Below are 17,264 nucleotides of genomic sequence, written 5' to 3'. Positions count from 1 at the left end.
ATATGAAAATGGCTTAAAACAATGTCTAGCACAGGCTGACTTGTGGTGGCTCATGCCTGTATTCCTAGCACTCTGGGAGACCGAGGCGTGTGGATTGCCTGAGCTCACTGGTTTGAGACTAGCCTGAGCAACAGCAAGACCCTGTCTCAAAAAATAGCCCAGTGTTGTGGTGGGCATCTGTAGATCCAGCTACTTGGGAGGCTGAGGCAAGAGAATCACTTGAGCCCAAGAGTTTGATGTTGGGTGACGCCTGTGGCTCAAAGGAGTACGGCACTGACCCCATGTACTGGAGGTGGCAGGTTCAAACCCAGCCTTGGCCAAAATCTGCAAAAAAAAAAAAAAAAAGGGTTTTGAGGTTGCTGTGAGCTATGATGCCATGGCACTGTACCAAGGGTGACAATGTGAGACTCTGTCTCAAAAAAAAAAAAAAATGTCTAGCACAGAATAAGTACAATGTGAATGTTAGTTCCAAGTATTGGGTGTGCACAATAGGCCTTTCTAAGGAGGTAACATTTTGGAATGGTACAGAGAAAATTAGCATGGCCCCTGAACAAGGATGACATGCAAATTCATGAAGCATTCTACATTTTATTTTATTACTATTTTTTTGAGACAGGAGTCTCACTATGTCACAGCAGCTCACAGCAGCCTCAAACATGATTTCTATTCTAAAAGCATAGGTCCCATATTCTCCTGTATAATACTTTAAATCCTTTCTAGACTACTTATAATACCTAATACACTGTAAATGCTATGTAAATAAATAGATGCATAGGTTCCATAATGAAAACTGGTTGCTATTTTGCCCACTGATCTCTTCCAATTTTTTTGTTGATGTGCCACTCCAGCATGCACCTTGAAATACCCCAAAGATACAGGGGATATCAAAGCATTCTGCAGCTCTGAGCAGAACTCTCAATCCAGAAGTACATGGACAGATGACAAAGCCAGTATGGCCCTGATTCTCTTTCCTAAAAGAGAGCAGAATGACTGAATACTCTTTTTTTTTTTGACTGAATATTCTTCAACTCCAGGTAATAGGGATTTTCCCATTAATAAAGGAATTCAGGGTGGCGTCTATGGCTCAGTGAGTAGGGCACCGGGCCCATGTACCGAGGATGGCGGGTTCAAACCTGGCCCCAGCCAAACTGCAACAACAACAACAAAAAAAATAGCTGGGTGTTATGGCGGGCACCTGTAGTCCCAGCTACTCGGAAGGCTGCCTAAGCCCAAGAGCTGGAGGTTGCTGTGAGCTGTGACAGCACAGCACTCTACTTAGGGTGACAAAATGAGACTCTATCTCTAAAACAAACAAAAAAATAAATAAGGGAATTCATAAAAACTGCACATGTTTGAAATAGGATATCTGAGCCATGAGGAGAACTGCAGACCTTGAATTCCCTTTTGTCGGTACAGTTTGGTTATGGTTTTAAGTAGCTAAAAGATTCTTTTCAGGTGGCGCCTGTGGCTCAGTGAATAGGGCGCCAGCCCCATATACCAAGGATGGTGGGTTCGAACCCGGCCCCTGCCAAACTGCAACAAAAAAATAGCCGGGCATTGTGGCAGGCGCCTGTAGTCCCAGCTACTCCGAAGGCTACCTAAACCCAAGAACTGGAGGTTGCTGTAAGCTGTGATGCCACGGCACCCTACCAAGGGCGATAAAGTGAGACTCTGTCTCTTAAAAAAAAAAAAGAGAAAGATTCTTTTCACCAAATTGGTCTTTTTCCTGGATTATCAATTCCTCTAACAGCTCTTTCTGTACAATAGGTATTACAATTCCCATTCTATAGATGACAAAACTAGAGTTAAGAGTGGGTAAGGAACTTGCCAAACATCAGAGGCAGATGGTTAGTGCTGGAGTCTGGATTTGAACCGAAGTATATCTGACCTCTTCCAATTAATCATAACTCTGCACTTCAGAAGCTCTTATTGTTTCCAGTCTCAGCTGTTTCCTCTGTTTCCTAAGACACAACTGTGAGTGGGGTTTTCTGAAGCATAGACGTAAGTAAGCTCCTTCTCCATTTTCAGGAAAATCATAGGAAACGTATTGTTACGAACTAGATCAGAGATAATGCAGATTGACACGTCTGGAGACATTATTTATCCAAGAATAGCCTTAGCCTTGACAGAGGACTAGCTTGGCACCCAGCTACTACGTGCTGAGCACTTTACCTTAACCTGTATATTCCCAACTATTGACAGAAATCTTGGTTACAGATGACACTAAGGCCCAAAGAAAAGTAACTTCCCCAAGAACAGATACTCTCCTTGATGAATTTTTTTTTTTTTTTTTTTGAGAGACAGAGTAGAGTCTCACTTTATCACCCTTGGTAGAGTGCTATAACATCACAGCTCACAGCAACCTCCAACTTCTGGGTTTAGGTGATTCTCTTGCCTCAGCCGGGCTCTCTGAGCCACAGGCGCCGCCCTCCTTGATGAACTTTTTATTCCTTACACCATACCTGGAGGCTAGGGTGTTATCTTCAGCTTAGCCTCTGCCATAATTAAACTGCAAAAAATGGAAAGAGTCGGGCGGCGCCTGTGGCTCAGTCGGTAAGGCGCCGGCCCCATATACCGAGGGCAGCGGGTTCAAACCCGGCCCCGGCCAAACTGCAAAAAAAACAAAAAATAGCCGGGCGTTGTGGCGGGCGCCTGTAGTCCCAGCTACTTGGGAGGCTGAGGCAAGAGAATCGCTTAAGCCCAGGAGTTGGAGGTTGCTGTGAGCTGTGTGAGGCCACGGCACTCTACCGAGGGCCATAAAGTGAGACTCTGTCTCTACAAAAAAAAAAAAAAATGGGAAGAGTCAGCTGCTTAAGGCACCAAAGCTTTTAGCTGACCTAAAGACTGCGCAGGCAGACAGCACACGAAAGAAAGCTCACGCTCTGCTCACCACCGCTGTAACTGAAAATACAACTGCCGAAGGAATTTGGGTCACCCCACCGGACACCCAATCCTCAGCATTTCGCTTGTAAATCGTTTCCAGGGAGCCCTAGCCTATTTACTCCGCAGGGGACGGTGAGCCCCAGGGGGCCCGGGCCGTCTAGTCCCGGAGAAACAGTCCTAGCCGACACCGAGGTTCTACAAGGACCCTTCCATACCACTGCCAAAGAAGCGCCCGGGCCCGCGGGGCGGGGCAGGCCTCAGGAAGGACTGCAGTGGTTGGCCCGGTCGCTCTTCCGGAATCTGCAGGGAGGGGCAAGACCCAAGCCCCGCCCCCTATGGGGCGGAGCCACGGCCCAGGACTCACTTGAGCCGCAGGTAACGCGGTTCCGAGTTTGGCGGGGGAGGGGAGGTTGTCTTAGGACTGGGTCCTATCGCGACCAGGGCAGAGCAGGTCGCATCCTTTAAGAGTGGGCTTGGAACTGGTAGAAAGACCTGGGGAGGACTTCCTCGGTCTCTGGCCCGACCACATTGACCAAAAGGAGCCAGCTTCGTCTCTCCTGACCTGTCTCCTGTCCCCTAAAGCTGCCACGTGAGGATGAGCCTTGGGGGCTGGGTAGCAGGGACAGCTGCAGGAGCCAATCGTACAGAGCTATGCATTTAGGCTGGTGGCCTAAGCCTCAGATGGGGTTTATCCGTTCATCGCTCCGTTAACCCTTTCTGTTTTTGTTTTGTTGTTGTTTTTTTTTTTTTTTTTTTTTGGTCGCCCTTGCTAGTGTCATGGCGTCACAGCTCACAGCAACCTCAAACTCTTGGGCTTAAGAGATCCTTTTGCCTAGGATCCTTTTGCCGGCTATTTTTTAGAGACCAAGTCTCGCTCTTACTCAGGCTGGTCTTGAACTCTTGAGCTCAAGCACCCACCCGCCTTCACTTCCCAGAGTGCTAGGATTACAGGCGCGAGCCGCCGTGCCCGCCCCATTAACCCATTTTTCTTCTTCAGCCCTTAGTCCCTCACTTAGCTCTACTCTATGCCAGGTTCATTGGTAGATTCTCTGAGAGAATCCGACAGGCTCAGCCCTCTAGGAATTTAATCTAGAATCTAAAGTCTTAAATGAAGAATTACATTTAGAATGATTCCTGCAATGATGGAGGCTTAATAGGTAGCTTCAGAGGCCAGAGAGGGAAGGAAATAACTTGATGGAGGAGCAGGTTGGTAGAAGTAGACAACAAGTGTCAGAAAAGGTTTCACTGAGGAAAGAACTTTTGAACTAACTGAGCTTTGGAGGTTTACTAGGAGTTTGCAAACTTACCAGAAGGGAAAGGGACCAGTAAGGGAAGCAGCTCAGGCTACAGAGTTGTGAAAAGGGCCTGCCATATTAGAGGAATAGCAAGAAACCCAATATTACAAGAGATCGTGGAGGTGCATTTCTGGGAAAAAAAGGTTAAGACCAGAAGCCCTTGCCTTCTATCTTGTATTGAGGCCAAGACTTATCCTAGAGTTCAATATTTCTCAGCCTCTGTTTTGTTTTTTTTTTTCTTTTTGAGCCAGCATCTCACTCTGTAACCTGGGCTTGAGTGCCATGGCCTCAGCCTAGCTCAGCAACCTCAAACTCCTGGGCTTAAGCAATCCTCCTGCCTCAGCCTCCACGCAATATCACTTGCCTCAGCATCCCAAGTAGCTGGAACTGCAGGCATGTGCCACCACTCCTGGCTTTCTCAGCCTCTTTATATGCTTAAGCTTTTGATAACATCTTCTGAAATTTTGATAAACACTTCTGGAATTTTATGTTGATATATGCCTTTCCCTATGGAAATCTCAGCTAGAAAACTTCAGCCAGGGCTTGGCGCCCATAGGTCGGTGAGTAGGGTGCCAGCCACATACACCGAAGGTGGCGGGTTCAAGCCCGGCCCGGGCCAGCTAAATAACAAACACAACTGCAACCAAAAAATGGCTGGGCATTGTGGCAGGTGCCTGTAGTCCCAGCTACTTGGGAGGCTGAGGCAAGAGAATTGCTTAAGCCCAAGAGTTGGAGGTTGCTGTGAGCTGTGATGCCACGGCACTCTACCAAGGGCAACATAGTGACACTCTGTCTCAAAAAAAAGAAAACTTCAGCCAGGCCGACCCCAGTGGCTCACGCCTGTAATCCTAGCACTCTGGGAGGCCGAGCCAGGTGGATTACCTGAGCTCACAGGTTCAAGACCAGCCTGAGCCAGAGCGAGACCTCATCTCTAAAAAATAGCTGTGTGTTGTGGCAGGAACCTGTAGTCTCAGCTACGCAGGAGGCTGAGGCAAGAGAATTGCTTGAGTCCAAGAGTTGGAGGTTGCTGTGACCCATAAAGCCACAGCACTCTACTGAGGGCGACAAAAATGAACCTTTATCTCAAAAAAAAAAAAAAAGAAGAAGAAGAAAGAAAACTTCAGCCAAAAAATGTCTGGAGTTGTGTTAACTTAGTTGTGTTATGTTTTAACAGATTACCACAAATGTAAAAAAAAGTTGAGTTATATTTACCTCCCAATTATAAGATTATATGAAAAGATTGGTGATGCTTATGCAAATTAATTGGGCCCTAGAGATTGGTACATTTAATAGAAAAGGTTTTAAAGGGAGGGTAACCTTATTTGTCCTCTGTCTTAGGCAAATGACGCTATAAATGTCTAAAAAGTGCCTTTCTTTCTTATGCATAGGACACCATGAAGCAGCTGCCAGTCTTGGAGCCTGGAGACAAGCCCAGGAAAGCAACATGGTCTGTAAGGACAGATTCAGACACAAAAAACATGAGTTTTGTTTCATTTAGAAGTAGTTTACTAACATTTGATCATCAACAAAAAAGGGTAGAAATGAAACTGTCTGCAGTTTCTGGTAATTAGACTCAAACTGTCTGAGAAGGTCTCAAAGGAAAGATAGGAAAGCAATAATTACCACACAGCAGATGTTGATTTTATTAAAATCCGTTTACCAGGAAGAGTAAGGCACTGACCATCTGTCATCCTCAGCTCCAGTGCTGGGTTTTCCCCTGAGCTGTGACTCAGTTTTAAGAATTTTAGGAAATTAGATTTGGGTGAAACTGGCTTTACTGTTTGTTGGCTGCTTGTTCAAGTAACCCTTCACTCAACAACCACCATTGACCTGACAGGGGCGATTGCTGTGCAGGTGTTCAAGGTACAAGGGTAAATAGTCTCCATGTGGTGGGGGCTACAAACTAAGCAGGTGGTGGTGATAAGTTGTTATCAGTGCTGAGGCAGGACCACAGAAAGCTAAAGAGAAATGGCAGTGTTTCCATAGGACCTTGAAGGTGAGCCTCCAATATAGCTTCCCTGGATCCATCTTGCTCTGAACCCAGCATACATTTGATCATGGCATTCCCTAGTTTAAAACCCTTTGGTTCCTTCCTATTATTCTTATAGTAAAAACCAGACTCCTTACACTACTCCGATGGGCCCTGCAAAATCTCTTTGTGCCTGCTTTTTCAAACTCAAGTTTCAGACTCATGTTCTCTTTCTCTTCCTTTAACATTCTCTGCACTGTCCCACTCAGGAACTGTACATGCTGGTCTCTCTGCCTGGACTACTCTTTCCTTCCCTCTGCCTTTCTTCTCTATCTTTGCCCAGCAAATGTCCACTCATTCTTCAGATCTCAGTTCAAGTGGTACTTCTTGGGGAAGCTTCTTCTCATACTATATACCCAGCCTGGCATGGTAGCTCACACTGTAATCCTAGCAGTCTGGAGAGGCCAAGATGGGTAGATCACTTGAGCTCAGGAGTTCAAGACCAGCCTGAGCAAGAATGAGGCCCCGATCTCTATAAAAAATAGAAAAAGTATACAAGTGTTGTGGTGAGCACCTATAGTCCCAGATACTCAAGACACTGAGGCAAGAGGATCACTTGAGCCCAAGTTTGAGGTTACTGTGAGCTATGATGATGCCACAGCACTCTACCCAGGGTGACAGAGTGAGACTCTGCCTCAAAAAAAAACCTAGAAAAACTATATATTCTGTATTCCTTTATATCACAATTGAACTGAAATAAATATAGGTATTTGTGAAATTGTTTAATGTTTCCCTTCCCAACTGGTTTGTAAGGATTATGAAGGCAGGAATTTTTTTTTTTTTTTTTGCTTTATACACTATCTCTCTGGATGGGTATGTGCTCTTAGGTAAGTTATTTAACCATTCTAGGCCTCAGTTTCTCAGGTGTAAAATTCAAATGGTGATGATAGAACTAATCTTCAAAAGGGGTCTGTGCAGATTAAGTGACAACAGAAAAGAGATCTGAACAAGATGGTAGTTATGAAGCTGTCAATACACATAAAATTAAATAAGCAAAGTAGACTGATGAAAAAAAGAGAAGCCCAAGGATAGTGAGAGTTAGGAGCACAAAGGAGTCAGAGGAGGAAACAGAGCAGCCAGAAAGGTGGGTAGAGAACCAAAGGGAGGGGGTGGAGAAGCCAGGTAGGAGAACAGCACAGGAAGGAAGTAGGTTCAGGAGAACCAAATACCAGTGAGGTCAAGTAACACAGGGCCTTGGCTTGGTGCTCATAACGCAGTGGTTACAGCACCAGCTACATACCCCAAGGATGGCAGGTTCGAATCAAAATAGCTGGGCTTTGTGGTGAGCACCTATAGTCCCAGCTACTTGAAAGGCTAAGGCAAGACAATTGCTTACGCCCAAGAGTTTGAGGTTGCTGTGAGCTGTGAAGCCATAGCACTCTACCTGAGGCAACATAGTGAGATTCTGCCTCAATAAAAAAAAAAAAAAAAGTGGGCGGTGCCTGTGGCTCAAAGGAGTAGGGCGCCAGCCCCATATGCTAGAGGTGGTGGGTTCAAACCCAGCCCCAGCCAAAAACTGCAAAAAACAAAACAAAACAAAAAAAAGTAACACAGGGTCTGCTCAGCACCTGTAGCTCAGTGGTTAGGGCACCAGCCATATACACCTGGGCTGGCAGGTTCGAACCCAGCCTGGGCCTGCTAAACAACAATGACAACTACAACAACAACAGCAAAATAGCCGGGCATTTGGCAGGTGCCTGTAGTGTCAGCTATGTGGGAGGCTGAGGCAAGAGAATCTCTTAAGCCCAAGAGTTTGAAGTTGCTGTGAGCCATGACACCATGGCACTCTACATCGGGCGACATAGTGAGACTGTGTCTCAAAAAAAAAACACAATAAGTAATACAGGACCTGAAAAACAGCTAGGTATTTTCTTTTCCAACTAGAAAACTAGAAGTGCATCTTCTCAGTCACTTCAGAGGGTGGAATGACTCAATCCTGTATTTGAGTTTTTCTTTCTTTTCTATTTTTTTTTTTTTTTTTAGAGATAGAGTCTCACTTTGTCACTCTCGCTAGAGTGCTATGGTGTCACAGCTCACAGCAACCTCCAGCTCTTGGGCTTAGGTGATTCTCTTGCCTCAGCCTCCCAAGTAGCTGGGACTACAGGTGCTTGCCACAACGCCTGGCTATTTTTCTTTTTTGTTGTCGTTGTTGCAGTTTGGCCGGGGCCAGGTTTGAATCTGCCACCCTTGGTATATGGGGCCAGCACCCTACTCACTGAGCCATAGGTTCTGTCCCCTGTATTTGAGTTTTCAGAGTACTAGCCTTGGCTAGTAGAGCTTTATGAATAACCTGGAAAGGCTCTTAAAACCAATAAATTCTGGAGAAATTTTTTTTTTTTTTTTTTTGCAGTTTTTGGCCAGGGCTGGGTTTGAACCCTCCACCTTGGCATGTGGGGCCGGCGCCCTACTCCTTGAGCCACAGGCGCCGCCCTGGAGAATATTTTTTTTCTTGAGACAGAGTCTCACTTTGTTGCCCTTGGTATAGTGCCATGGCTTCACAGCTCACAGAAACCTCAAACTTTTGGGCTTAAGTGATTCTCTTGCCTCAGTCTCCCAAGTAGCTGGGACTATAGGCTACCTACCACAATGCCCAGCTATTTTTTGGTTGTAGTTGTCATTGTCATTTAGCAGGCCCGGGCTGGATTTGAACCCACCACCTCCGGTGTATGTGGCTGGCACCCTAGCTGCTGAGCTACAGGCACTGAGCCTCTGAAGAATATTTTTTGGTGGGGAGGCCTCATTGGCTGGTGGCAAGGTCCTTGGGGCTGTCGGCTCCTATGCAATTGCACAGGAAGCTCTAGTCTCCATTTATTGAGTCCTTCCCTGAACTGTTAGAAGGCCTTGTCACAGTCACCTTATGAGGTGAGAACTATTGGTGCTCTTGTTTTACAAATAAGAAAACTAAAGTTCAGAATGTTAAGTGAGTTCCAAAAGGTCGCACATCCAGAAAGTACCTGAGCTGGGACCTGAGCCACATCTGTCTGAATTCACAAACCATGTTTTTATAGCCACCATCCTATGCCAAGACATACCAGTGAACATTTCTGGATGCCAGAAATGGAGACAAATCCTAGCCTGGTGCATCTCCACTAGATTCCTAGGAGATGAAGTAGTGAAAAGCCAAAGTCTGTGTGCAAAGGGAAGATGCGGAAGTACTATTAGGTATTAATTGGAAAAGTGCTGCTTTGCTGACTTGGCTGACTTTGCAGTTTATGACATAACTGCCTAGGTATGTATAAGAATCCTGGTGAAGGTCTCACAAGGAATGGAAAGAACACACTTCTGCATCTAGTCTCTGCTGAGACCTCCTGAACACATCCTCCCTTTGGCAGGTACACCTTGACTCTCCCTGGAGACAGTCCCTGTGCTCGAGTCGGCCACAGCTGCTTATATTTACCTCCCGTTGGTGATGCCAAGAGAGGGAAGGTCTTCCTTGTTGGGGGAGCAGATCCAAACAGAAGCTTCTCGGATGTGCACACCATCGATCTGGGTAAGACCAGCAGCTGCAAAGCACGAGCCCTGGGGGCCAGAGAGCAGAGCTTTGTGCTGCCGCCTGTGAGCAGAGCATTCCTAGGAACACCACTTCAGACCAGACTCCAGGGTTTCCCTATAAAAAAAAAATGAATAGGGCGGCACCTGTAGCTCACAGTGGATAGGGCGCCATCCCCATGTACCAAGGGTAGTGGGTTCGAACCCAGCCCCTACCAAACTGCAACAAAAAAAAAAAAATAGCCAGGCGCTGCAGCAGGTGCCTATAGTCCCAGCTACTCAGGAGGCTGAGGCAAGAGAATCGCCTAAGCCCTGGAGTTGGAGGTTGCTGTGAGCTGTGACGCCACAGTACTCTACTGATGGTGATAAAATGAGACTCTGTCTCTAAAAAAAAAAAAATGAATATCACTCACAGGTCCCTAAGATCTTAGCAGACCCCTGGCACACATTCATCTCTCCAATATCTCTTTGTTGAGGGAGGAGAAACCTGTATGGAGCCCTGGCCATCCAGGTATTTATTCATCAAATATTTCTCTCAAAGGTTTTTTTTTTTTTTTTGTAGAGACAGAGTCTCACTTTATGGCCCTCGGTAGAGTGCCGTGGCATCACACAGCTCATAGCAACCTCCAACTCCTGGGCTTAAGCGATTCTCTTGCCTCAGCCTCCCGAGTAACTGGGACTACAGGCGCCTGCCACAACGCCCGGCTATTTTTTGGTTGCAATTTGGCCAGGGCCGGGTTTGAACCCGCCACCCTCGGTATATAGGGCTGGCACCTTACCAACTGAGCCACAGGCGCCACCCTCTCTCAAAGGTATTAATGAGTCCCACCTCTCCTACCCACATGTCCAATTAATCACCAAGTTGTAAATATCTCTTCTTCATCTGTGTCTGTCCATTTCTACTTTTTTTTTTTTTTCGAGACAGAGACTCACTTTATTGCCCTCAGAAGAGTGCTGTGGCGTTACAGCTCACAGCAACCTCTAGCTCTTGGACTTAGGCGATTCTCTTGCCTCAGCCTCCTGAGTAGCTGGGACTACAGGCGCCTGCCACAACACCCGGCTATTTTTTGTTGTGGTTGTCGGTAGTGGTGCAGTTTTGCGGGGGCTGGGTTCGAACCCTCCACCCTCGGTATATGGGGCCGGCGCCCTACCCACGGAGCCACAGGCGCCGCCCATTTCCACTATTTTTTAATTTATTTTTTATTTTTATTTTTTTGAGACAGAACCTCAAGCTGTCATCCTAGGTAGAGTGCCGTGGCATCACAGCTCATAGCAGCAACCTCCAACTCCTGGGCTCAAGCGATTCTCCTGCCTCCACCTCCCAAGTAGCTGGGACTACAGGTGCCTGCCACAATGCCCAGCTATTTTTTGGTTGCAGCTGTCATTGTTGTTTGGCAGGCCCGGGCTGGATATGAACCTGCCAGCTCATGTGTATGTGGCTGATGCCTTAGCCACTTGAGCCCCAGGCGCTGAGCCTGTCCATTTCCACTATTACTCCTGTACTCCAAGCCACTGTTACCTCTCAACTAGGCTGTTAGAATAGCATCGCCTCTATTCTCCTTGCTCCCAAGTTTACCTACTTTGCAGTGCATTTTCCATCCCTTCTTAGAGAATATTGTACCAAATGCCAATGTGACCATGTCCCTCTCCTATGTCAAACCTTTTCCAATCTTGTTTCTCATTGGCTCCCCCCAGCCCACATTTGCTGTTCTGAATACCCTTCAGTTCCTTGAACACATCTTACACTCTCTGGCCTCCAAGTCTTTGCATATACTGTTCACTCTGCATGGAAGGCTCTTCCCTTTCTTTATCATCTGGCTACTCATCATCTTTCAGATCCTAGATTAAATGTCACTTCTGTCAAGGAGCTTTCCTTGACACTGGACTCCTTTAGATACTACCTGACTCTATGTGTTCATAGTATCCTGTAATTTTCTATCCTATCCCCCTTCACAACCCTGTCATATGTGATTATTTCTTATACATTATGTCTGCCCCACAAAAGAAACCATAGTTATTTTGGTCATTGTTGTAACCCTAGCCATGACCATGACATTTAGCACAGAGTAGGTGCCTTAGATGCCCTGTAAGTATCTGGACCAATGAATAATACTGAAGTAACTAATAACAAGCCATTAGTGTAAAAGGGCAGAACCTGAAAATGTGCTACCCACATCCACGTTTTGTTAAGTCCATGTAACATTGCCACATTGTTTTTTGTTTTGTTTTCTTTTGTTGTTGAGACAAAGTATCAAGTTGTTGCCCTTGGGAGAGTGACATGACCTCATAGCTCCCAGCAACCTCAAACTCTTGGGCTCAAGTGAGCCTCTTCCTTCAGTTTATTTTTGTTTTTGTTTGTTTTGTTTTTTTCAGACAGAGTCTCAAGCTGTTAACCCTGGGTGGAGTGCTGTGGTGTCACAGCTCACAGCAACCTCCAACTCTTGAGCTTAAGTGATTCTCTTTTTTTGTAGAGACAGAGTCTCACTTTATGGCCCTCGGTAGAGTGCCGTGGCATCACACAGCTCACAGCAACCTCCAACTCCTGGGCTCAAGTGATTCTCTTGCCTCAGCCTCCCAAGTTGCTGGGACTACAGGCGCCCGCCACAACGCGCAGCTACTTTTTGGTTGTAGTTGTCATTGTTATTTGGTGGGCCCAGTCTGGATTCGAATGCACCAGCTCTGGTTTATGTGGCTGACACCTAGCCACTTGAGCTACAAGCACGGAGCCTTCCTTCAGTTTTTCTATTTTTAGTACAGAAGGGGCCACACTATTGCTCAGGCTGGTCTCAAACTCTTGAGCTCCAACAATCCACCCACCTCAGCCTCCCAGAGTACTAGGATTATAGGCATGACCCACCACACCTGGCCTTTTTTTTTTTTTTTCTTTTGAGACAGAGTGTCACTATGTCCCCTGGGTAGAGTGTCATCGCAGCTCACAGCAACCTCAAACTCTTGGGCTTAAGTGATTCTCTTGCCTCAGCCTCCCAAGTAGCTGGAACTACAGGTGAGCACCACAATGCCCGGCTATATATATATATATATATATTTTTTTTTTTTTTTTTTTTCCTTTTTGATATAGTTGTCATTTTTGTTTGGCAGGCCCAGGCTGGGTTCGAACCTACCAGCTCTGGTGTATGTGGCTGGTGCCCCTAGCCGCTGAGCCACCTGGCCTTTTTTTGTTTTTTAAATTGAGACAGAGTCTCACTTGGTCTCCCTTGGTAGAGTGCCTCAAGTGCCATAGCGTCACAGCTCACAGCAACTTCAAACTCTTGGGCTCAAGCAGTTCTCTTGCCTCAGCCTCCCTGGTAGCTGGGACTACAGGTACCTGCCACAATACCCAGCTATTTTTTGTTATTGTTGTTATTTAGCAGGCCCGGGGTGGTTTCAAACCCACCAGTCTCAGAGCGTGTGGCCAGAGCCTAAACCACTGAGCTACGGGTGCCCAGCCTTGTTTTGTTGGTTTTTTTGTACAGTGTCGCTTTATCACCCTCAGTAGAGTGCTCTGAGATCATAGCTCACAGCAACCTCAAACTCTTGGGCTCAAGTGATCCACTTGCCTCAGCCTCCTGAGTAACTGGGACTAACAGCTCCTACCACAGTGCCCAGTTATTTTTTATTTTTTAGAGATGGAGTCTTGATCTTGCTTAGGCTGATCTTGAACTCCTGAGCTCAAGCATTCTACCCTCCTCAACCTCCCAAAATGCTGTTATTAGAGGCATGAGCCACTGCTCCCAGCCTGCTACTTTGTTTCTTTTGTTTGTTTGTTTTTGAGACAGAGTCTTACTTGTCTCCCTGGATAGAGTGCCGTGATGTCATAGTTCACAGAAACCTCAAACTCTTGGGCTCAAGCAATTCTCTTTCCTTAGTCTCTCAAGTTGCTAGGACTATAGGTGCCCACCACAATGCTCAGCTATTTTTAGAGATGAGCTCTCATTCTGGCTCAGGCTGGTCTGGAACCTGTGAACTCAGGCGATCCACCTGCCTTGGCCTCCCAGATGGCTAGGATTGCAGGCCTAAGCCACCAGCCTGACCTTTGCCACACTTTTTTTTTTTTGAGACAGAGTTCCACTATGTCGCCCTACGTAGAATGCCGTGGCATTACAGCTCACAGCAACCTCAGACTCTTGGGCTTAAGCAGTCCACTTGCCTCAGCCTCCCAAGTGGCTGGGACTACAGGCACCCGCCACAATGCCTTGAGCCTAAGAGTCTGAGGTTGCTGTGAGCTATGACACCACAGCACTCTACTGAGGACAACAAAGTGAGACTGTCTCAAAAAAAAAATTAGGGCGACGCCTGTGGCTCAGTCGGTAAGGTGCCGGCCCCATATACCGAGGGTGGAGGGTTCAAACCCGGCCCCAGCTGAACTGCAAACCAAAAAATAGCTGGGTGTTGTGGCGGGCGCCTGTAGTCCCAGCTACTCGGGAGGCTGAAGCAAGAGAATCCCTTAAGCCCAGGAGTTGGAGATTGCTGTGAGCTGTGTTATGCCATGGCACTCTACCGAGGGCCATAAAGTGAGACTCTGTCTCTACAAAAAAAAAAAATTAGCCAGGTTTAGAGACTCACACTTGTAGTCGCAGCTACTTGAGAACCTAAGGTGGGAGGATCACTTGAGTCCAGGAGATTGATGCTGCGGTGAGTTATGATCATGGTCCTGCACTCCAGCCTGAGTGACAGAGTGATACCCTGTCTCTAAAAAAACAAAAACAAAAAAAGGGCTCACACCTGTGGCTCAAAGGAGTAAGGCGCCGGCCCATATACCAGAGGTGGCGGATTCAAACCCGGCCCCAGCCAAAAACTGCAAACAAACCAACAAACAAAAAAAACAAAAAAAGAAGAGAAGAAAACAAAATTGAAATTGATGTATCTTGATAATTTCAAGAGCTCTTACGTCACTAGGCCTGAATGTTTTGGGTCAAGTGGCTACCTCAGACCCAAGCAATTAAGGCTAGAAAGGTTAGAAGATCATCCCAGCTGCTCGGGAGGCTGAGGCAAGAGAATGGCGGAAGCCCAAGAGTTAGAGGTTGCTGTGAGCTGTGTGACGTCATGGCACTCTACCGAGGGCGGTACAGCGAGACTCTGTCTCTACAAGAAAAAAAAAAAAAAGAAAGCTTAGAAGAGCAAGTGGATTGTGGTGGCTCCTGCCTTTAATCCTAGCACTCTGGATGGCCAAGGTAGGTGGATTGCTTAAGTTCTGGAGTTCAAAACCAGCCTTAGCCACAGCAAGACTGCATTTCTAAAATTAGCCTGCATTGTGGCAGGCACCTGCAGTCCTAGCTACTTGGGAGTCTGAGGCAGGAGGATCACTTAAGCCTAAGAGTTTGAGGTTGCTATGAGCTGTGACGCCGCAGCACTCTACTCAGGGTGAGAAAGTAAGACTCTGTCACAAAAAAAAAAAAAGGTTAGAAGGTCAAGGTACACATCAGGCTCATATCTGTAATCCCAGCACTTTGGGAGGCCAACATGGGAGGATTACTTGAGACCAGGACTTTCATAACAGCTTGAGCAACATAGCAAGACTCTGTCTCTGCAAAAAAAAAGAAAAAAATTAGGGTGGCGCCTATGGCTAATGGAGTAGGGCGCCGGCCCCATATGCCAGAGGCGGTGGGTTCAAGCCCAGCCCTGGCCAAAAACTGAAAAAAAAAAAAAAAAAAAAAATTTAAAATTAACCTGGTGCAGAAGCACATGCCTATAGTCCCACCTAACCAGGAGGTTGAGGCTAGAGGATCAATTGAGATCAGGAGATCAAGTCTGTAGTAAATGAATATTGTGCCTGTGAAAGAGCCATTGCAATTCAGCCTGGGCGACATAATGTGACTTTGTCCATAACAAAAGAAAGTCAAAGTGTTGTAGTACAAAGGTGTGGTCTAGGATCTACCCTGGTGCTTGGGGGAGTGGGGACAGTTTCCTTCCTATGGAATAAGTAGGCAGCCCCCAAAGCATCTCCTATTGGAGGTTGACAACTTTCTTTTTCTTTTTTTTTTTCTTTTGTTGTAGAGACAGAGTCTCACTGTACCGCCCTCAGGTAGAGTGCTGTGGCATCACACAGCTCACAGCAACCTCTAACTCTTGGGCTTACGTGATTCTCTTGCCTCAGCCTCCTGAGCAGCTGGGACTACAGGCGCCTGCCACAACGCCCGGCTATTTTTTTGTTGCAGTTTGGCCGGGGCTAGGTTTGAACCTGCCCCCCTTGGCATATGGGGCTGGTGCCCTACTCACTGAGCCACAGGCGCCGCCCGACAACTTTCTTTTTAAGGGATCTGATGGTTGTTCATTTATGCTTTTGGCCTTTTTTTCCCCACAACCTTCCCCAATTTTATCAACTAGTATAAACAGTTAGAAGCATAAATATAGGAACTGGGTAAAATATTTAATGTTTTCTAGGAACAAACCAGTGGGATTTGGCCACCTGTGAGGGCCTCTTGCCCCGATATGAGCATGCCAGCTTTATTCCCTCCTGCACACCCAACAGAATCTGGGTATTTGGAGGTGCCAACCAATCAGGAAATCAGAACTGTCTACAAGTGCTGAATCCTGGTAAGTAGCCAAAGATTATTTTATTTCTTTATTTGTTTATTTTGAGACAGAGAGTCTCACTTTGTTGCCCTCAGTAGAGTGCCATTGCGTCACAGCTCGCAGCAACCTCAAACTCCTGGGCTTAAGCAATTCTCTTGCCTCAGCCTCCCGAATAGCTGGGATTATAGGCGCCCGCCACAATGCCAGCTGTTTTTTGTTGTTGTTGTTGTTGTAATTTGGCAGGCCCTGGCTGGGTTCGAACCCGCCAGCCTCAGTGCATGTGGCCAGCGCCCTAGCCGCTGAGCTACAGGCAACAAGCTAAAGGTTATTTTATTTACATAAATATAGGCCATGAAGTTCATGTGCAATGTTTTAAATTGCACATGAACCTTATGGCCACCCTGTATATAAACATGCATACATACATAAGTTGAATTATAATTCTAGTACATTGGATTATAGTAGTTAATCCATTTAACTTTGCTGACCTCATAGAAAATAATAATTTAAACTATTAGCAGAATCTTCTCAAAGCTGCAGATGCTGGCACAGATGTGAAGAGAAAGGAACACTTTTACACTGTCAGTGGGAGTGCAGACTAATACAAGCTCTTTGGAAGGAAGTTTAGGTGATCTTTAAAGAACTCAAAATAGGCTTGGTGCCTGTAGCACAGTGGTTAACAGTGCCAGCCACATGCACCAAGGGTGGCGGGTTCAAACCCAGTCTGGGCCTGCTAAACAACAATGACAACTGCAACAAAATAATAGCCAGGCATTTTGGTGGGTGCCTGTAGTCCCAGCTACCTGGGAGGCTAAGACAAGAGAATGGTTTAAGCCCAGGAGTTTGAGGTTGCTGTGAGCTGTGATTTCATAGTACTCTATTGAGGGTGACATAGTGAGACTCTGTCTCAACTCAAAATAGACCTTCCAGTTGATCTCGCAATTCCATTACTAGGCCTCTACCCAAAAGAAAAAATATCACTTTATCATAAGGACATTTGCACTAGACTTATCACAGCTCAATTTACAATCGCCAAGATGTGGAATCACCCAAGT

The 17,264-nt window shown here is 46.4% G+C and overlaps 1 protein-coding gene and 1 pseudogene across 4 annotated transcripts in view; both read left to right on the top strand.

Annotated features, from left to right (window-relative positions):
* Positions 1 to 492: 492 nt before the first annotated feature.
* On the top strand, positions 493 to 591 carry LOC128580072 (uncharacterized; annotated as a pseudogene).
* Positions 592 to 3,129: 2,538 nt separating this feature from the next.
* Positions 3,130 to 17,264, top strand: part of RABEPK (Rab9 effector protein with kelch motifs) — a 29,909-nt gene continuing 15,774 nt past the window's right edge. For 3 of the 4 annotated variants that reach the window (XM_053562596.1, XM_053562586.1, XM_053562574.1), the window contains exons 1-4: positions 3,130 to 3,258; positions 5,567 to 5,625; positions 9,540 to 9,697; positions 16,078 to 16,230. In XM_053562596.1, the coding sequence (XP_053418571.1) occupies positions 5,573 to 5,625; positions 9,540 to 9,697; positions 16,078 to 16,230 (364 nt within the window). In that variant the 5' untranslated portion in view covers positions 3,130 to 3,258; positions 5,567 to 5,572. Of the gene's footprint in view, positions 3,259 to 3,297; positions 3,473 to 5,566; positions 5,626 to 9,539; positions 9,698 to 16,077; positions 16,231 to 17,264 lie in introns of those variants that run through there. The other variant, XM_053562581.1, reaches the window with a different exon arrangement.

Source organism: Nycticebus coucang, chromosome 2 (genome assembly GCF_027406575.1).
Source record: "Nycticebus coucang isolate mNycCou1 chromosome 2, mNycCou1.pri, whole genome shotgun sequence".
Lineage (NCBI taxonomy): Eukaryota > Metazoa > Chordata > Mammalia > Primates > Lorisidae > Nycticebus > Nycticebus coucang.
This window is presented reverse-complemented; position numbering and strand designations above follow the sequence as displayed.